We start from the raw sequence: 22,048 nt of genomic DNA, 5'->3' as shown, positions 1-22,048 counted from the left end.
AAGTTGTAGAAAAAACAAACAGACACTCCCCATGTTACCCTATGGGATTTGGGGAGTGTCTGTATCAATGCTGCGGTATGTGCGGCTGCGGAATATGCTGTGGATTTCCCGCAGCTGCACGTAACTGCATGTCAATTATTCATGCGGAAATATCTGCGGAATTCCCGCTCCTCCACTATGGAGATACAGGGCGGGAATTCTGCACAAAATCGGCACTGTTTCTGCAGGTTTACCACAACAACTCCGCGGATATACCGCAGCAATGGATAGCTGCGAATTCCAGGGAGCAGCTGTGGTAAGCCTGCGGAAATATCCGCCAGTACATTGTCCCGTGGGCACATGGCTTAAAGCGGGCTTTACACGCTGCGACATCGCTAGCAATTGCTAGCGATATCGAGCGCGATGGCACCCGCCCCCATCGTACATGCGATATCTGGTGATCGCTGCCGTAGCGAACATTATCGCTATGGCAGCTTCACACGCACATACCTGGTCGGCGACATCGCTGTGACCGCCGAACAATCCCTCATTCAAGGGGGAGGTGCGTTCGGGATCACAGCGACGTCACCAAGCAACCGGCCAATAGAAGCGGAGGGGCGGAGATGAGCGGGACGTAACATCCCGCCCACCTCCTTCCTTCCGCATTGCCAGTGGATGCAGGTAAGGAGATGTTTGTCGTTCCTGCGGTGTCACACACAGCGATGTGTGGTGCTGCAGGAACGTCAAACAACATCGTACCTGCAGCAGTATCGATATTATGGAAAGGAGCGACGTGTCACCGATCAACGATTTTTGACGTTTTTGCAATCGGTGATCGTCGCTCCTAGGGTTTACACGCTGCGATGTCGGTAACGGCACTGATTGTGCGTCACTAACGACGTGACTCTGACGATATATCGTTACCGATGTCGCAACGTGTAAAGCCCGCTTAAGAGCTAATCTACAATTCTCAGCAGCGGCAATACTCAGCAGCGGTCACTAAACCATGTGATGGCACTGCGGCGCTCCTCTCCATACATTGCCTACATCTTTCCACTGCTGTTAATGGGGGAGCAAAGGATTCTTGTTCTCCTGGTGGGGTCTTTGCAGTAAATTTGTTCTATGTAATTATATGACCCTGAAGACCCCACTACAGAAGCAGTGAATTACCTCTTCTTAGCCTTCTTTCGCTTTTTCTTCTCCTTTTTTTGCTTCTTTGAGCTTTTCTTGTGCTTCTTCTTTTTCTTCTTGGATTTCTCCGCTTCATCGGAGTCGGAAGATGAATCAGAAGAGGAGTCGGAATCGCTGGAGCCGTCAGTGTCGCTGGATGATGAGGACTTGTGTCTTTTCTTCTCTTTTTTAGCTAATGAAAATGGAAGGTTACCATGTAAGACTCTGCACAGTAGATCCCTTATTGCTGTACAATATCTACATAGTTGGATCGCACTCATCTTAAGGATTGTGCCCTGCCTGGACCAGCTTTCCCAAAAAGAAGCAGCTGACGATTTACTAATAATGTTGGATTTAAACACAACCTGGACATCAGTAGATGGCCAATTAAAGGAGTGACAAGGATAATAGTAAAATACCAATCTTTATTTATATTCATTGAAACACTAAAAAAGAGAGAATTTTGTTACTTACCGTAAATTCTTTTTCTTATAGTTCCGTATTGGGAGACCCAGACCATGGGTGTTTAGCTTCTGCCTCCGGAGGACACACAAAGTACTACACTTAAAAGTGTAGCTCCTCCCTCTGAGCTTATACACCCCCTGGTAGCCAGTCCTAGCCAGTTTAGTGCAAAAGCTGAAGGAGAATAGCCATCCATAAGTAGAACAAAGTAAGAACCGGAACAACCGGAGACTCTGTCCACGACAACAGCCGGTGATAACACACGGAACAAGAAAATTGCCAACAGGCAACAGGGAGGGAGCTGGGTCTCCCAATACGGAACTATAAGAAAAAGAATTTACGGTAAGTATCAAAATTCTCTTTTTCTTTATCGTTCCTTTGGGAGACCCAGACCATGGGACGTTCCAAAGCTGTCCCTGGGTGGGAATAAACAGAAAAAACTAAGAAGTAGGCGGAGCCTAACTTCACAAGTGGGCGACAGCCGCCTGAAGGATGCGTCTGCCCAAGCTCGCATCTGCCGAAGCATGAGCATGCACTTGGTAGTGCTTCGAAAAGGTATGCAGGCTAGTCCAAGTGGCAGCCTGACAGACTTGTTGAGCCGTAGCCTGGTGCCTAAAAGCCCAAGAGGCACTGACAGCTCTGGTCGAGTGTGCTTTGATCCCCGGCGGGGGAGGCACCTGAGTACTCTGGTAGGCGTTCAAAATGGTCGATCTAATCCAACGGGCCAAGGTCGGCTTAGAAGCAGAGAGACCCTTGCGCCGCCCTGTGGTTAGCACAAAAAGAGAGGTGCACCGCCTAAGCGCAGCGGTGCGAGCCACATAAATCCGGAGAGCACGCACCAGATCTAGAGTATGCAGCGCTTTCTCAAAGCGATGAACAGGAGCCGGACAGAAGGAAGGCAAGGAAATATCCTGGTTAAGGTGGAAGAGAGTTGAGGGACAGTCCTAGCTGCAGACCGGACTGTAAAAAAGACAGAAGGGTCGGCAACGAGAATGGCCAAGGAGAATGGCCGGAAGAGCGACACCAGGACAGGAAAAGTTTCCAAGTCCTGTGATAGATCTTGACGGAGGAAGACTTACGGGCCCGAGTCATAGTGGAGATGACTTCAGGAGGAATACCAGAAGCCGTCAAAATCCAGGACTCAAGAGCCACGCCATCAATTTGAGTGCCGCAGAACTCGGGCGGAAAAACGGACCTTGCGAGAGCAGGTCTGGACGGTCCGGAAGATGCCACGGCATCTCCACGGACAGTTGGAGCAGGTCCGGATACCAAGCTCGCCTGGGCCAGTCCGGTGCAATGAGGATGACTCGACGGCCCTCCATTCTGATCTTGCGCAGGACTCTGGGCAAGAGAGCTAGAGGGGGAAACACGTAGGACAGACGAAACTGGGACCAGTCTTGAACCAGAGCGTCCGCGGCGAAGGCCTGAGGATCGTGGGAGTGAGCCACGTAAACCGGAACCTTGTTGTTGTGACGGGATGCCATTAGGTCCACGTCCGGAGTGCCCCACTTGCGGCAGATTGACTGAAACACTGCCGGGTGCAGGGACCACTCGCCACCGTCCACGGATTGACGGCTGAGATAATCTGCCTCCCAGTTTTCTACGCCAGGGATGTGGACTGCGGATATGGTGGACTTGGAGTCCTCCGCCCATTGAAGAATGCGTTGGACCTCCAACATTGCAGGCGGCTGCGTGTCCCGCCTTGGTGATTGATGTAGGCAACCGCTGTCGCGTTCTCTGACTGGACTCGAATGTGCCTGCCCGCCAACAGGTGGTGAAAGGCTAGGAGAGCTAGAAGCACAGCTCTGGTTCCCAGCACATTGATTGAAAGGGCTGACTCGGACGGAGTCCAAGTGCCCTGTGCTCTGTGGTGGAGATGTACCGCTCCCCAGCCGGATAGGCTAGCATCCGTGGTGAGAATCACCCAGGACGGAGTCAGGAAGGAGCGCCCTTGGGACAGGGAGAGGGGTCGAAGCCACCACTGAAGAGAGCTCCTGGTCCGTGGCGACAGAGCCACTAACCTCTGTAAGGAGGAAGGCCGCTTGTCCCAACAGCGGAGAATGTCCAGCTGCAGAGGACGCAGATGGAACTGGGCAAAGGGAACCGCCTCCATGGAGGCCACCATTTGACCCAGCACCTGCATCAGACGCCTGAGGGTATAACGGCGGGGCCTCAGGAGAGAGCGCACCGCCAACCGGAGTGACAGCTGTTTGTCTAAGGGCAACTTCACAAGTGCCGGCAAAGTCTTGAACTGCATCCCTAGGTACGTGAGACTCTGGATCGGAGTCAGAGTGGATTTGGGAAGATTGACAATCCACCCGAATTGGGCTAGGGTGGCGAGAGTGAGCGAAACACTCCGCTGACAGTCTGCGCTGGATGTACCCTTGACCAGAAGGTCGTCCAGATAAGGAAGCACTGCTAACCCCTGGAGGTGCAGGACCGCAATCACTGCCGCCATGACCTTGGTGAATACCCGAGGGGCCGTGGCTAACCCGAAGGGGAGAGCCACGAATTGGAAATGATCCTCTCCTATCGCAAAACGTAACCAACGCTGATGTGACACTGCGATTGGCACATGTAGATGGGCATCTCTGATGTCGATGGACGCCAGGAACTCCCCTTGGGTCATAGAGGCAATGACTGATCGCAGAGACTCCATGCGAAAATGCCGCACCCGGACATGCTTGTTGAGAAGCTTGAGATCCAGGATGGGCCGGAAGGTACCGTCCTTTTTTGAAACTAGGAAGAGATTTGAGTAAAAACCTCTGAACCGTTCCTGAGCGGGAACTGGGACAATCACTCCGTTTGCCTGCAAGGACACCACGGCCTGCGAGAAGGCGGTGGCCTTGGAGCAGGGGGGAGTTGAGAGAAAAAAATCTGTTTGGAGGGCTGGAAGAGAATTCTATCCTGTAGCCGTGAGATATGATGTCTCTCACCCACTGATCGGAGACTTGCTTTAACCAAGCATCGCCAAAGTGGGAGAGCCTGCCACCGACTAAGGACGTGGCTGGAGCGGGCCGAGAGTCATGAGGAAGCTGCCTTAGTGGCAGAACCTCCTGCGGTCTTCTGCGGACGCGCTTTTGGGCGCCAGTTGGATTTCTGATCCTTGGCTGAGTTAGCGGACGAGGCGGAAGGCTTAGAGGATGACCAGTTGGAGGAACGAAACCTCGATTGATTCCTACCCTGGGCGGGTTTCCTGGTCTTGGTTTGTGGCATGGAAGTACTCTTCCCGCCAGTAGCTTCTTTAATGATTTCATCCAGCTGTTCACCAAACAGCCGTGAACCAGCAAAAGGGAGCCCAGCAAGAAACTTCTTGGAAGAAGCATCTGCCTTCCACTCTCGAAGCCACAAAATCCTGCGGATAACAAGAGAATTAGCTGAAGCCACCGCAGTGCGGTGAGCAGCCTCTAGCATGGCAGACATGGCATAGGATGAAAAAGCTGAAGCCTGAGCAGTTAAGGTAACCATCTCAGGCATAGATTCCTTGGTGAGGGAATGCATCTCCTCTAGAGAAGCAGAGATGGCTTTGAGAGCCCACACTGCTGCAAAAGTCGGGGAAAACGCGGCCCCCGCAGCTTCATACACAGATTTGGCCAGAAGGTCAATCTGACGGTCAGTGGAATCCTTAAGTGAGGTGCCGTCAGCCACCGACACAACGGTCCGGGCTGATAGACCCTCCGGTGTCTAGGCTACCTTTGGGGAGTGAGACCACTCCTTGACCACCTCAGGTGGAAATGGAAACCGGTCATCAGAACCACGCTTTGGAAAGCGTTTGTCAGGGCAGGCCCTGGGTTTGGTCACAGCGGTCTGAAAACTGGAGTGGTTAAAGAACACACTCTTCACTCCCTTAGGCGAGGTAAACTGATGTTTTTCTGTCAAAGAGAGTTGCTCCTCTGACACTGGCGAATTGAGGTCCAGTACAGAATTAATAGAAGCAATCAAGTCACTAAGATCTGAGTCACCCTCAGAGAAATCGATGGGACACATAGCCTCCGAGCCCCCAGTGAGGGCATCCTCCTCATCTTGAGAGTCAGCTCTTGAGACAGAGCCGTGGGATGGGGAGGGGGAGGAAACCCTGCGCCTTCTCTTAGAAGGACGGGGTCTGGGATCAGATGATGAATCCTCCGTGAGCTCCGATGGACGGAGGTCAGGGGATAGGAGTCCTCTGTCAAGAGTATTAGAGGCACCCTGTGAGGGGGGCTGATGCATATTCATCAAAGTCCTGGACAAAAGTCCCATGGACTCAGCAAATGACTGGGATATGGACCTAGAAAAGGACTCTACCCAGGCCGGGGGTTCAATCACAGGTGCAGCAGCAGCCTGAGAGACCACTGGGGGTGAGACTCCAGGCTGTGGCACCGCCAAGTTAGAGCAGACATCACAATGTGGATAGGTGCTCGGCTCAGGCAGCAGGAGCTTACATACAGTGCATGCAGAATAAAGCTTTGGAGCCTTGCTCCTTGTGTGAGACATGCTGCTGGAGTGGGGGCTTTGCAGAGAATGAACCCCAGGGAGAATATACAGAGGTCTACAACCGGAGACCGGCTGTGGCTTACCAGACCGCTGAGCGCGGTGCTGTGTGCCCTCCAGATCCCGAAGCCCGGTCCCCCAGTCGCAGCACCTCAGCAGAGATGCAGAATGCAGGATGTCCCAGAGCAGAGTGAACTCTGCCTGAGAAGAGGGCGTTCCTATAAAAGAGCGGGAACTGGAGGGCTATAGAGACCTGCCGGGAAAAAGGGACGCCCCAGCAGTGGGGAGTGTCCCTCCCCTGTGTAGAACGGCCGCCGGGAGGAGCCGAACCTGTCCCTCTACATGAGTGACATGCGAGGGCAGGAAAATGAAACTAGGCCTCCGGCGAAGCCAGGGCCTAAATTTAAGCGGCGAGGCCGACAAGCAGGCACCATCGGCGCGGTTCTCAGGCAAAAGCTAGAGAACCCGCCGGAAAAGTTAAAACAATCACATACAGCATACTCTCCCCTTACAATAAAGAACCGGGACCCCCAACATAAGCGTCTCAGGTACTTAGCTGCTGAGACGCAGGGCCATGTCCCTGGGGATGAGTGCTCCAGTCCAACAGAATCCTCAAGGGGCTGTGGATGGAGACCGGACTCCTGCCAGGCATGGAGACCGTGCTGGCTCCCACTTCAAGCCAGAGCCCAGAAGGGATGGTGAAGGAGCGCGGCATGTAAGGCTGCAGCCTTGTAAATCAACCTTAACAACACCGCCGACACAGTGGGGTGAGAAGGGACATGCCGGGAGCCCAGACATAGACCCGCTTTTCTTCAAACTCTTTCCAAAAGTCAAACAAATCAGATGAGAATGCATGTGTGGATGTATGCCCTCCTGAACACAAAGCGATAAACTGGCTAGGACTGGCTACCAGGGGGTGTATAAGCTCAGAGGGAGGAGGTACACTTTTAAGTGTAGTACTTTGTGTGTCCTCCGGAGGCAGAAGCTAAACACCCATGGTCTGGGTCTTCCAAAGGAACGATAAAGAAAGAGAATTTTGTTTACTTACCGTAAATTCTTTTTCTTATAGTTCCGTATTGGGAGACCCAGACCTTGGGTGTTTAGCTTCTGCCTCCGAAGGACACACAAAGTACTACACTTAAAAGTGTAGCTCCTCCCTCTGAGCTTATACACCCCCTGGTGAGCCAGTCCCAGCCAGTTTAGTGCAAAAGCTGAAGGAGAATAGCCACCCACAAGTAGAACAGAGCAAGAGCCGGAACAACCGGAGACTCTATCCACGACAACAGCCGGTGAAAACACGCGGAACAAGGAAATTGCCAACAGGCAACAGGGAGGGTGCTGGGTCTCCCAAGACGGAACTATAAGAAAAAGAATTTACGGTAAGTAAACAAAATTCTCTTTTTCTTTATCGTTCCTTTGGGAGACCCAGACCTTGGGACGTTCCAAAGCAGTCCCTGGGTGGGAAATAACAGAAAAACTAAGAAGTAGGCAGAACCTAACTTCACAAATGGGCGACAGTCGCCTGAAGGATGCATCTACCCAAACTCGCATCTGCCGAAGCATGAGCATGCACTTGGTAGTGCTTCGAGAAGGTATGCAGGCTAGCCCAAGTGGCAGCCTGACAGACTTGTTGAGCCGTAGCCTGGTGCCTAAAAGCCCAAGAGGCACAGACAGCAGCTCTGGTCGAGTGTGCTTTGATCCCCGGCGGGGGAGGCGCCTGCGTTCTCTGGTAGGCGTCCGAAATGGTCGACCTAATCCAACGGGTTAAGGTCGGCTTAGAAGCAGGGAGGCCCTTGCGCCGACCTGTGGTTAGCACAAAAAGGGAGGTGCACCGCCTAAGCGCAGCGGTGCAAGACACTTAGATCCGGAGAGCACGCACCAGATCTAGAGTATGTAGAGCTTTTTCAAAGCGATGAACAGGGGGCGGACAGAAGGAAGGTAATGTCCTGGTTAAGGTGTAAGGGAGAGACCACCTTAGGAAGAAAGTCCGGAGTCGGACGGAGAACCACCTTGTCTTGATGAAAGACTAAAAAAGGTGACTCCGAGGAGAGCGCAGCCAAATCAGAGACTCTCCTGAGAGAACTTATGGCAACCAGAAAGGCCACTTTCTGTGAAAGACGATACAAAGAAACCTCCCTAAGAGGCTCAAAGGGGGGTTTCTGCAAGACTGTGAGAACCAAGTTAAGGTCCCAGGGGTCCAAGAGCCGCCGGTAAGGCGGAATGATGTGAGACGCGCCCTGCATGAAGGTGTGGACCTGAGCCAGCCGAGCGAGACGCCGCTGGAACAGAACTGACAGAGCTGAGACTTGTCCCTTGAGAGAGTTGAGGGACAGTCCTAGCTGCAGACCGGACTGTAGAAAAGACAGAAGGGTCGGCAAGGAAAATGGCCAAGGAGGATGGCCGGTAGAGCGACACCAGGACAGGAAAATTTTCCAAGTCCTGTGATAGATCTTAGCGGAGGAAGACTTGCGCGCCCGAGTCATAGTGGAGATGACTTCAGATGGGATACCAGAAGCCGTCAAAATCCAGGACTCAAGAGCCACGCCGTCAATTTGAGGGCCGCAGAATTCAGGCGGAAAAACGGACCTTGCGAGAGTAGATCTGGACGGTCCGGGAGATGCCACGGCATCTCTACGGACAGTTGGAGCAGGTCCGGATATCAAGCTCGCCTGGGCCAGTCCGGTGCAATGAGGATGACTCGACGACCCTCCATTCTGATCTTGCGCAGGACTCTGGGCAAGAGAGCCAGAGGGGGAAACACGTAGGACAGACGAAACTGGGACCAGTCCTGAACCAGAGCGTCCGCGGCGAAGGCCTGAGGATCGTGGGAGCGAGCCACGTAAACAGGAACCTTGTTGTTGTGACGGGATGCCATTAGGTCCATGTCCGGAGTGCCCCATTTGCGGCAGATCGACTGAAATACTGCCGGGTGCAGGGACCACTCGCCACCGTCCACGCTTTGACGGCTGAGATAATCTGCCTCCCAGTTTTCCACGCCTGGGATATGGACTGCGGATATGGTGGACCTGGAGTCTTCCGCCCATTGAAGAATGCGTTGTACCTCCATCATTGCCAGGCGGCTGCGTGTCCCGCCTTGATGATTAATGTAGGCAACCGCTGTCACATTGTCTGACTGGACTCGAATGTGCCTGCCCACCAGCAGGTGGTGAAATGCTAGGAGAGCTAGAAACACGGCTCTGGTTTCCAGCACATTGATTGAAAGGGCTGACTCGGATGGAGTCCAAGTGCCCTGTGCTCTGTGGTGGAGACATACCGCTCCCCAGCCGGATAGACTGGCATCCGTGGTGAGAATCACCCAGGATGGGGCCAGGAAGGAGCGCGCTTGGGACAGGGAGAGGGGCCGAAGCCACCACTGAAGAGAGCTCCTGGTCCGTGGCAACAGAGCTACTAACTTGTGTAAGGAGAAAGGCCGCTTGTCCCAACAGCGGAGAATGTCCAGCTGCAGGGGGCGCAGATGGAACTGGGCAAAGGGAACAGCCTCCATGGACGCCACCATTTGACCCAGCACCTGCATCAGACGCCTGAGGGTATAACGGTGGGGCCTCAGGAGAGAGCGCACCGCCAACTGGAGTGATTGCTGTTTGTTTAAGGGCAACTTCACAAGTGCCGGCAAAGTCTCGAACTGCATCCCTAGGTACGTGAGACTCTGGGTCGGAGTCAGAGTGGATTTGGGAAGATTGACAAGCCACCCGATTTGGGCTAGAGTGGCGAGAGTGAGCGAGACACTCCGCTGACAGTCTGCGCTGGATGAAGCCTTGACTAGAAGGTCGTCCAGGTAAGGGAGCACTGCCAACCCCTGGAGGTGCAGAACCGCAATCACTGCTGCCATGACCTTGGTGAATACCCGAGGGGCCGTGGCTAACCCGAAGGGAAGAGCCACGAATTGGAAATGATCTTCTCCTATTGCAAAGCGTAGCCAACGCTGGTGTGAAACTGCAATTGGTACATGTAGATAGGCATCTCTGATGTCGATGGACGCCAGGAAATCCCCTTGGGTCATTGAGGCAATGACTGATCGCAGAGACTCCATGCGAAAGTGCCGCACCCGAACATGCTTGTTGAGAAGCTTGAGATCCAGGATGGGCCGGAAGGTACCGTCCTTTTTGGGAAGTAGGAAGAGGTTTGAGTAGAAACCTCTGAACCGTTCCCGGGCGGGAACTGGTACAATTACTCCGTTGGCCTGCAAGGCTGCCATGGCCTGTGAAAAGGCGGCGGCCCTGGAGCAGGGGGGAGTTGAGAGAAAAAATCTGTTTGGCGGGCTGGAAGAAAATTCTATCCTGTAGCCGTGAGAGATGATATCTCTCACCCACTGATCGGAGACTTGTTGAAACCAAGCGTCGCCAAAGTGGGAGAGCCTGCCACCGACTAAGGACATTGCTGGAGCGGGCAGAGAGTCACGAGGAGGCTGCCTTAGTGGCAGGACCTCCTGCGGTCTTCTGTGGAGCGAAACCTCGACTGATTCCTACCCTGGGCAGGTTTCCTGATCTTGGTTTGTGGCATGGAAGTACTCTTCCCGCCAGTAGCTTCTTTAAAAATTTCATCCAGCTGTTCCCGAACAGCCGGGAACCAGCAAAAGGGAGCCCAGCAAGGTACTTCTTTGAAGAAGCATCTGCCTTCCACTCTCGAAGCCACAAGATCCTGCGGCTCCCACTTCAAGCCAGAGCCCAGGAGGGATGGTGAAGGAGCACGGCATGTAAGGCTCCAGCCTTGGAAATCAACCTTACAACACCACCGACACAGTGGGGTGAGAAGGGACATGCCGGGAGTCCAGACGTGGATCCGCACTTCTTCAATCTCTTTCCAAAAAGCAAAAAATCATATGAGAATGCATGTGTGGATGTATGCCTCCTGAACACAAAGCGATAAACTGGCTGGGACTGGCTCACCAGGGGGTGTATAAGCTCAGAGGGAGGAGCTACACTTTTAGGTGTAGTACTTTGAGTGTCCTCCGGAGGCAGAAGCTAAACACCCAAGGTCAAAGTCTCGCAAAGGAACGATAAAGAAATATAGCATAAAGGTACCGACAGTAAATAGAGAGACACAGACAATTAATATATTGAGTCCCAATAAATAATCAAAGAAGTGAATTTTGTTTACTTACCGTAAATTCCTTTTCTTCTAGCTCCTATTGGGAGACCCAGACAATTGGGGTGTATAGCTTCTGCCTCCGGAGGCCACACAAAGTATTACACTTTAAAAAGTGTAACCCCTCCCCTCTGCCTATACACCCTCCCGTGCATCACGGGCTCCTCAGTTTTGGTGCAAAAGCAGGAAGGAGGAAACTTATAAATTGGTCTAAGGTAAATTCAATCCGAAGGATGTTCGGAGAACTGAAACCATGAACCAAAAGAACAATTCAAAATGAACAACATGTGTACACAAAAGAACAACAGCCCGAAGGGAACAGGGGCGGGTGCTGGGTCTCCCAATAGGAGCTAGAAGAAAAGGAATTTACGGTAAGTAAACAAAATTCCCTTCTTCTTTGTCACTCCATTGGGAGACCCAGACAATTGGGATGTCCAAAAGCAGTCCCTGGGTGGGTAAAAAAAAAATACCTCGATAAAAAGTGCCGAAAAACGGCCCCCTCTTACAGGTGGGCGACCGCCGCCTGAAGGACTCGCCTACCTAGGCTGGCATCTGCCGAAGCATAGGCATGCACCTGATAGTGTTTCGTGAAAGTGTGCAGACTCGACCAGGTAGCCGCCTGACACACCTGCTGAGCCGTAGCCTGGTGCCGCAATGCCCAGGATGCACCCACGGCTCTGGTAGAATGGGCCTTCAGCCCTGAAGGAATCGGAAGCCCAGAAGAACGGTAGGCTTCAAGAATCGATTCCTTGATCCACCGAGCCAAGGTTGACTTGGAAGCCTGCGACCCCTTACGCTGGCCAGCGACAAGGACAAAGAGCGCATCTGAACGGCGCAGGGGCGCCGTGCGAGAAATGTAGAGCCGGAGTGCTCTCACGAGATCTAACAAGTGCAAATCCTTTTCACATTGGTGAACTGGATGAGGGCAAAAGGAAGGTAAGGAGATATCCTGATTGAGATGAAAAGGGGATACCACCTTAGGGAGAAATTCCGGGACCGGATGCAGAACCACCTTATCCTGGTGAAACACCAGGAAGGGGGCTTTGCATGACAGCGCTGCTAGCTCAGACACTCTCCGAAGTGATGTGACTGCCACTAGGAAGGCCACCTTCTGCGAAAGGCGTGATAGAGAGACATCCCGCATCGGCTCGAAAGGTGGTTTCTGAAGAGCCGTTAGCACCCTGTTAAGATCCCAGGGTTCCAGCAGACGCTTGTAAGGTGGGACTATGTGGCAAACTCCCTGCAGGAACGTGCGGACCTGCGGAAGCCTGGCTAGACGCTTTTGAAAAAACACGGAAAGCGCCGATACTTGTCCCTTGAGAGAGCCGAGAGACAAACCCTTGTCCATTCCGGATTGAAGGAAAGAAAGAAAAGTGGGTAAGGCAAACGGCCAGGGGGTAAAACCCCGATCAGAGCACCAGGATAAGAAGATCCTCCAAGCCCTGTGATAGATCTTGGCGGACGTTGGTTTCCTGGCTTGTCTCATAGTGGCAATGACATCTTGAGATAACCCTGAGGACGCTAGGAGCCAGGACTCAATGGCCACACAGTCAGGTTGAGGGCCGCAGAATTCAGATGGAAAAATGGCCCTTGAGACAGCAAGTCTGGTCGGTCTGGGAGTGCCCACGGTTGACCCACCGTGAGGTGCCACAGATCCGGGTACCACGACCGCCTCGGCCAGTCTGGAGCGACGAGAATGGCGCGACGGCATTCGGACCTGATCTTGCGTAACACTCTGGGCAGCATCGCCAGAGGAGGAAATACATAAGGCAGTCGAAACTGCGACCAATCCTGAACTAATGCGTCCGCCGCCAGAGCTCTGTGATCTTGAGACCGTGCCATGAATGCCGGGACTTTGTTGTTGTGCCGAGACGCCATGAGGTCGACGTCCGGCGTTCCCCAGCGGCAACAGATCTCTTGAAACACGTCCGGGTGAAGAGACCATTCCCCTGCGTCCATGCCCTGGCGACTGAGAAAGTCTGCTTCCCAGTTTTCTACGCCCGGGATGTGAACTGCGGAGATGGTGGAGGCTGTGGCTTCCGCCCACAGCAGAATCCGCCGAACTTCTTGGAAGGCCTGACGACTGCGTGTGCCGCCCTGGTGGTTGATGTACGCGACCGCCGTGGCGTTGTCCGACTGTATGCGGATCTGTCTGCCCTCCAGCCACCGATGGAACGCCTTTAGGGCTAGATACACTGCCCTTATCTCCAGAACATTGATCTGAAGGGAGGACTCTGTCGGAGTCCAGGTTCCCTGAGCCCTGTGGTGGAGGAAGACCGCTCCCCACCCTGACAGACTCGCGTCCGTCGTGACCACAGCCCAGGATGGGGGCAGGAATGATTTTCCCTTCGACAAAGAAGTGGGAAGAAGCCACCACTGAAGAGAGGTTTTGGCTGCCAGTCAAAGAGAGACGTTCCTGTCTAGGGACGTCGACCTCCTGTCCCATTTGCGGAGAATGTCCCATTGAAGTGGACGCAGATGAAACTGCGCAAAAGGGAACTGCCTCCATTTCTGCCACCATCTTCCCTAGGAAGTGCATGAGGCGCCTCAAGGGGTGTGACTGGGTCCGAAGGAGAGAGTGCACCCCTGTCTGCAGCGAACGCTGTTTGTCCAGCGGAAGCTTCACTATCGCTGAGAGAGTATGAAACTCCATCCCGAGGTAAGTCAGTGATTGGGTCGGTGTCAATTTTGACTTTGGGAAATTGATGATCCACCCGAACCTCTGGAGAGTCTCCAGAGCAATGGTCAGGCTGTGTTGACATGCCACCCGGGAGGGTGCCTTGACTAGGAGATCGTCTAAGTAAGGGATCACCGAGTGGCCCTGAGAGTGTAGGACCGCCACCACGGATGCCATGACCTTGGTGAAGACCCGTGGGGCTGTCGCCAGGCCGAAAGGCAGTGCCACAAACTGAAGGTGTTCGTCCCCGATGGCGAAACGCAGGAAGCGTTGATGCTCTGGTGCAATCGGCACATGGAGATAAGCATCCCTGATGTCGATTGAGGCTAGGAAGTCTCCTTGGGACATCGAGGCGATGACAGAACGGAGAGATTCCATCCGAAACCGTCTGGTTCTCACGTGTCTGTTGAGCAGTTTGAGGTCCAGAACGGGGCGGAATGATCCGTCCTTTTTTGGCACCACGAACAAGTTGGAGTAAAAACCGCGACCACGTTCTTGAATGGGAACGGGAATCACAACTCCTTCTGCCTTCAGAGTGTTCACCGCCTGAAAAAGTGCATCGGCTCGCTCGGGGGGCAGAGATGTTCTGAAGAAACGAGTCGGAGGACGAGAGCTGAGCTCTATCCTGTAACCGTGCGACAGAATGTCTCTCACCCATCGGTCTTGGACATGTGGCCACCAGGCGTCGCAAAAGCGGGAGAGCCTGCCACCGACCGAGGATGCGGTTTGGGGAGGCCGAAAGTCATGAGGAGGCCGCCTTGGAGGCGGTTCCTCCGGCGGTCTTTGGAGGACGTGACTTAGACCGCCATGCAGAAGAGTTCCTCTGGCCCTTCTCTGATCTGTTGGACGTGGAGGATTGGGACCTGGCTGAGGGCCGAAAGGACCGAAACCTCGATTGAATTTTTCGTTGCTGAGGTCTGTTTGGTTTGGACTGGGGTAAGGACGAGTCCTTTCCCTTGGATTGTTTAATAATTTCATCCAATTGCTCGCCAAACAAACGGTCGCCAGAAAATGGCAAACCGGTTAAGAACTTCTTGGAAGCAGAGTCTGCCTTCCATTCGCGTAGCCACATGGCCCTGCGGACTGCCACCGAATTGGCGGACGCTACCGCTGTACGGCTCGCTGAGTCCAGGACGGCGTTCATGGTGTAGGACGAAAAGGCCGATGCCTGAGAAGTCAAAGACACAACTTGCGGAGCAGAGGTACGTGTGACTGCATTAATCTCAGACAGACAAGCTGAGATAGCTTGGAGTGCCCACACGGCTGCAAAGGCCGTAGCAAAAGACGCGCCTATGGCTTCATAGATGGATTTCATCAGGAGCTCTATTTGCCTGTCAGTGGCATCCTTGAGCGATGAACCATCTGCCACTGATACTACGGATCTAGCCGCCAGTCTAGAGACTGGAGGATCCACCTTGGGACACTGAGCCCAACCCTTAACTACGTCAGGGGGGAAGGGGTAACGTGTGTCATTAAGGCGCTTAGTAAAGCGCTTGTCCGGAAATGCTCTGTGCTTCTGGACAGCATCTCTGAAGTTAGAGTGATCGAAAAACGCACTCAGTGTACGTTTGGGAAACCTAAACTGGTGTTTCTCCTGCTGTGAAGCCGACTCCTCTATAGGTGGAGTTGGGGGAGAAAGATCTAGCACCTGGTTGATGGACGCTATAAGGTCATTTACTATGGCGTCCCCTTCAGGTGTATCAAGATTGAGAGCAACGTCAGGATCAGAGCCCTGAGCTGCGACCTCCGCCTCATCCTCCAGAGAGGATGCTGAGACCCCGAACAGCGTGATGAAGCCGGGGAAGGTTCCCAGCGAGCCCGCTTAGCCGGTCTGGGACTGCGGTCCGTGTCGGAGTCCTCCCCGTGGGACCTAGGTGTCACCCCAGGAGCACTCTGCTGCACCGACCGAGAGGGGCCTGGGGGCGATGAACTCACAGTGCCCGGGGCCTGTGTGACCGATCTGGACTGCAAGGCTTCTAGTATCTTAGCAGACCATCTGTCCATAGACTGAGCCATGGATTGTGAAAGCGACTCAGAGAGTTTCTCAGCCAAAACTGCAAACTCTGTCCCTGCCACCTGGACAGTGGAAGCCGGCGGTTCTACCTGAGCCGAGGGTCCCACCAGTGCCCGAGGCTCCGGCTGAGTGAGTGCCACAGGGGTCGAGCATTGCACACAGTGAGGGTAGGTGGAACCTGCAGGTAACATAGCCGCACAAGAGGTACAGGTTGCAAAATAAGCCTGTGCCTTGGCACTCTTGCTCTTTGCGGACGACATGCTGTAGTCTCCTCTGAGAGTGATCACTGAGGGTATATAGCCAAAAGCAAAACAATGCGGCCGAACAGAGAAAATGTATACAAATATATATATATATATATATATATATATATATATATATATATATATATATATATATATATATATATATATATACACACACTTCGGCACCCAAGGGGGGCCAGCACCGGGTAACCGGTGTGGCTTACCGACCGCCCAAAGCGGTTGTGTGTCCATCAGATTCCCTGCCTGGGCCTCCCAGAGCTGTAGAGCTCGTTCTGAAATCCTCCACTGGCAGAAGTGATTGTAAATATGGCTGCCAGAGCTCTCAGGGGAGGAGGGAGCCATGGGCGTGACTAATAAAGTGCGGGAATCTGGTGCCCCACAGTGCTCAGTGAGGGGGGAGGAGAACACCTAAGTATGCTCCAGCCCCCACTGCCGACGTCCAGTCGACCGTCCCGCCCTTACCCCTGACTGGCAGGCCCGGGGGCGGGAGTTATGGTACTAGGCCGCAGAAGTCGGGGACTAAATTTAATAACGCGGCCGGCAAACAGGCGCGGTCGGCGCGGTGGTCCCGGTCGTCACAAAAAAACAGCAGCCGCTGCAGCGTCTGTAACACAGGCGCTCCATGCACCGTCCCCAAGGGGACACAGAGTACCTTATAGATGCAGGGCCTGTCCCTGATGATACCCAGTCTCATGTCCGTCAGATTCCCACAGGGGCTGCGGAGGGAGCCCGGTCCCAGTGAATGGTGACCGGTTAGGATCCCACTTCTCCCAGAGCCTCTAGGGGATGGGGAAGGAAAAACGGCATGTGGCTCCAGCCTTTGTACCCGCAATGGGTACCTCAACCTTAACAGCACCGCCGACTTAGTGGGGTGAGAAGGGAGCATGCCGGGGGCCCTGTTAGGGCCCTCTTTTCTTCCATCCGATACAATCAGCAGCTGCTGCTGACTAAAATGGGAGCTTGAGTGAATGTGTGCCTCCTTCAACACAAAGCATAAAACTGAGGAGCCCGTGATGCACGGGAGGGTGTATAGGCAGAGGGGAGGGGTTACACTTTTTAAAGTGTAATACTTTGTGTGGCCTCCGGAGGCAGAAGCTATACACCCCAATTGTCTGGGTCTCCCAATGGAGCGACAAAGAAAGATTTTTTTTTGTGAATCTGGGACATACACATCAAAGACACCAGGTGAATATATATTAACCCTCAGCCAAAAGACCATTCATTGAAGGCAAGTGCGATTCTGTGGTTCTATCTGCGCTACTAATAATGCATCGTGAAATAGTTAATTTTTACTGATGAGTGCACCATCCAAAATCTCATGCCCATAATGTGGAAATAAATAAATAGAAAACAGTATATGGATGTAGGGTTCCTCACACAGGAAAAAGGGCATAAGTGCCTAGTAAATGCATAAGAAGCGCAGAAAGAAAGCACAGAGAGGCACAAGTCATTAACCATTCACAGTATGGAAGAGGCAAACAGGACAGTATAATAGCCATTCAAATTACATCACCTGGGGACTGATGAACTGCTGTGACCCTCACACTCCGACACGTGTTTCGCAATAGCTTTTTCGAGGAGCGTGTCAGAGGTGAGGGTCAGGCTGGTTTAAAAAGGGCAGAGTGGCCAATGATATTAGTGTTTTTGTTCCGGTGGGGCCTGTTGTCCTGGATCCATATTGATTTTTGATATATCTCTCTATATGCATCCTTACATTGACATGTCTGGTTTTAGTCTGGTGTTTGTGGTGGGTTGTGTTTTACATGTTTTTAATTTTTTGTTTTTTTTCAGTATATTAGGCTACCTTTGCTTGGTTTACTACCATCTACGGAGTGTGTCATCTTTCACATCTAGGAGGATATCCATCTAGGACGCCTTTGCTGACGGCCATAAAGAAAAATGAATTGTTGTTTTTACTGTGTTATTCTATTCATGATGCATTATGTAATTTCCATGTACATTTTTCAATGACAATGTAGGGTGTGCATGCAGTCTCTAATCATATTTAAGTGCAGTTTACTGTTACCATAACATCTGATTTGCTATACCCGTATACATGGTCTTAAATGACTGATATAATGGCCTTAGTGCCTGTTCATTTGGAAATATTTGTGTCAGGCATGAAACAGTTAAAACATCTCTGTCTATTGGCCAAAGGGAGAAATTAATATTTGAGACATCCGGTTTACTGTACTATCTATCATATTATGACTTACTATGTAACTCATTGGTATTTCCCTAGAAGTCACTATAGGACTGTATGTGCAGCGTTCTGTTACATTTAGTGCAGATTATGTTCACTACAATATCTGACTGTATTTATTTATATATATATGGCCTTAAATAAACTGTCCCAATGGCTGTAGTGCCCATGTATTTGGAATTATCTATATTAGGCATGAAACAGTTAAAGCAATTCTCTGTACTGCTTACATCGCCGTTTTTTCTAAGTGCAGCCAAGAATCCAGTGCGCATGACTGCAATGCCGACTGCTGGCTTCCTCTCGTCGCGTCAGATGGCGTCCCGTGGTTGCCATGACTTACTAACACGTGGGTTGTGACATCACGGTCACGTGATCGCGGCGTTCTGGAGGCTCCTTTCAGTCAGCGGTGGTGGTGATTGTTGCTATGCGCCGTTAATTGGATCAACGCCGCTTCCTGCTCCGATCAGAACATGTGATCGGGGTTTGTCCTCACATTGGTCACTCTGCCCTTTTTAAACCAGCCTGCCCCTCACCTCTGACACGCTCCTCGAAAAAGCTATTGCGAAACACGTGTCTGAGTGTGAGGGTCACAGCAGTTCATCAGTCCCCAGGTGATGTAATTTGAATGGCTATTATACTGTCCTGTTTGCCTCTTCCATACTGTGAATGGTTAATGACTTGTGCCTCTCTGTGCTTTCTTTCTGCGCTTCTTATGCATTTACTAGGCACTTATGCCCTTTTTCCTGTGTGAGGAACCCTACATCCATATACTGTTTTCTATTTATTTATTTCCGCATTATGGGCATGAGATTTTGGATGGGGCACTCATCAGTAAAAGAAGGGAATTTTGTTTACTTACCGTAAATTCCTTTTCTTCTAGCTCCTATTGGGAGACCCAGACAATTGGGTGTATAGCTTCTGCCTCCGGAGGCCACACAAAGTATTACACTTTAAAAAGTGTAACCCCTCCCCTCTGCCTATACACCCTCCCGTGGATCACGGGCTCCTCAGTTTTGGTGCAAAAGCAGGAAGGAGAAAACTTATAAATTGGTCTAGGGTAAATGCAATCCGAAGGATGTTCGGAGAACTGAAAACCATGAACCAATTCAACATGAACAACATGTGAACACAAAAGAACAACCAGCCCAAAGGGTACAGGGGCGGGTGCTGGGTCTCCCAATAGGAGCTAGAAGAAAAGGAATTTACGGTAAGTAAACAAAATTCCCTTCTTCTTTGTCGCTCCATTGGGAGACCCAGACAATTGGGACGTCCAAGAGCAGTCCCTGGGTGGGTAAAAGAATACCTCAATAAAAAAGAGCCGAAAAAACGGCCACCTCTTACAGGTGGGCAACCGCCGCCTGAAGGACTCGCCTACCTAGACTGGCGTCTGCCGAAGCATAGGTATGCACTTGATAGTGTTTCGTGAAAGTGTGCAGACTAGACCACGTAGCTGCCTGACACACCTGCTGAGCCGTAGCCCGGTGCCGCAATGCCCAGGACGCACCCACGGCTCTGGTAGAATGGGCTTTCAGCCCTGAAGGAAGCGGAAGCCCAGAAGAACGGTAGGCTTCGAGAATCGGTTCCTTGATCCACCGAGCCAAGGTTGACTTGGAAGCCTGCGAGCCCCTACGCTGGCCAGCGACAAGGACAAAGAGCGCATCTGAACGACGCAGGGGCGCCGTGCGAGACACGTAGAGCCTGAGTGCTCTCACAAGATCCAAAGAGTGCAAATCCTTTTCACACTGGTGAATTGGATTAGGGCAAAATGAAGGCAATGAGATATCCTGATTGAGATGAAAAGGGGATGCCACCTTAGGGAGAAATTCCGGGACCGGACGCAGAACCACCTTATCCTGGTGAAACACCAGGAAGGGGGCTTTGCATGACAGCGCTGCTAGCTCAGACACTCTCCGAAGTGATGTGACTGCCACTAGAAAGGCCACCTTCTGCGAAAGACGTGAAAGAGAGACATCCCGCAGCGGCTCGAAAGGTGGTTTCTGAAGAGCCGTTAGCACCCTGTTAAGATCCCAGGGTTCCAGCGGACGCTTGTAAGGTGGGACTATGTGGCAAACTCCCTGCAGGAACGTGCGGACCTGCGGAAGCCTGGCTAGGCGCTTTTGAAAAAATACGGAGAGCGCCGATACTTGGCCCTTGAGAGAGCCAAGTGACAAACCCTTGTCCATTCCGGATTGAAGGAATGAAAGAAAAGTGGGTAAGGCAAACGGCCATGGAGTAAAACCGTTATTAGCGCACCAGGATAGGAAGATTTGCCAAGACCTATAATAGATCTTGGCGGACGTAGGCTTCCTGGCCTGTCTCATGGTGGCAATGACATCCTGAGATAACCCTGAAGACGCTAGGAGCCAGGACTCAATGGCCACACAGTCAGGTTGAGGGCCACAGAATTCAGATGGAAAAACGGGCCTTGTGATAGCAAGTCTGGGCGGTCTGGAAGCGCCCACGGTTGACCCACCATGAGATGCCACAGATCCGGGTACCACGACCGCCTCGGCCAGTCTGGAGCGACGAGAATGGCGCGACGGCATTCGGACCTGATCTTGCGTAACACTCTGGGCAGCATCGCCAGAGGAGGAAACACATAAGGCAGTCGAAACTGCGACCAATCCTGAACTAAAGCGTCCGCCGCCAGAGCTCTGTGATCCTGAGACCGTGCCATGAATGCCGGGACTTTGTTGTTGTGCCGTGACGCCATGAGATCGACGTCCGGCGTTCCCCAGCGGTGACAGATCTCTCGAAACACGTCTGGGTGCAGAGACCATTCCCCTGCATCCATGCCCTGACGACTGAGAAAATCTGCTTCCCAGTTTTCTACGCCCGGGATGTGAACTACGGAAATGGTGGAGGCTGTGGCTTCCACCCACTGCAGAATCCGTCGGACTTCCTGGAAGGCTTGACGACTGCGAGTGCCGCCTTGGTGGTTGATGTATGCGACGGCAGTGGCGTTGTCCGACTGGATACGGATCTGCCTGCCCTCCAGCCACCGATGAAAAGCCAATAGAGCTAGATACACTGCCCTTATCTCCAGAATATTGATCTGAAGGGATGACTCTATCGGAGTCCAGGTTCCCTGAGCCCTGTGGTGGAGAAAAACCGCTCCCCACCCTGACAGGCTCGCGTCCGTGGTGACCACAGCCCAGGTTGGGGGTAGGAAGGATTTTCCCTGCGATAGAGAATTGGGAAGGAGCCACCACTGAAGTGACGTCTTGGTTGCAAGGGAAAGTGAGACGTTCCTGTCGAGGGAAGCCGACCTCCTGTCCCATTTGCGGAGAATGTCCCATTGGAGTGGCCGAAGATGGAATTGCGCGAACGGGACTGCCTCTATAGCTGCCACCATCTTCCCTAGGAAGTGCATGAGGCGCCTTAAGGGGTGTGACTGACTCCGAAGAAGGGATTGCACCCCTGCCTGCAGAGAAAGCTGTTTGTTGCTCGGAAGCTTGACTAACGCTTGCTGGGTATGAAACTCCATCCCAAGGTACGTCAGTGATTGGGTCGGTGTCAACTTGGATTTCGGGAAGTTGATGATCCACCCGAACCGCTGGAGAGTCGCCAGAGCGACAGATAGACTTTGTTGACACGCCACCCGAGACGGGGCCCTGACTAGGAGATCGTCCAAGTAGGGAATCACCGAGTGGCCCTGAGAATGCAGGACCGCCACAACGGATGCCATGACTTTGGTGAAA

The 22,048-nt window shown here is 52.6% G+C and overlaps 1 protein-coding gene across 2 annotated transcripts in view; it reads right to left on the bottom strand.

Annotated features, from left to right (window-relative positions):
- The window catches only part of PPIG (peptidylprolyl isomerase G), an 88,541-nt gene that overhangs the window by 22,460 nt on the left and 44,033 nt on the right, over nucleotides 1-22,048 (bottom strand). For both annotated transcript variants that reach the window (XM_075317297.1, XM_075317298.1), the window contains exon 9: nucleotides 1,150-1,342. In XM_075317297.1, coding sequence (XP_075173412.1) covers nucleotides 1,150-1,342 — 193 coding nt within the window. The remainder of the gene's footprint in view (nucleotides 1-1,149; nucleotides 1,343-22,048) is intronic.

This window comes from Anomaloglossus baeobatrachus, chromosome 7 (genome assembly GCF_048569485.1).
Source record: "Anomaloglossus baeobatrachus isolate aAnoBae1 chromosome 7, aAnoBae1.hap1, whole genome shotgun sequence".
NCBI classification, from domain to species: Eukaryota; Metazoa; Chordata; class Amphibia; order Anura; family Aromobatidae; genus Anomaloglossus; species Anomaloglossus baeobatrachus.
This window is presented reverse-complemented; position numbering and strand designations above follow the sequence as displayed.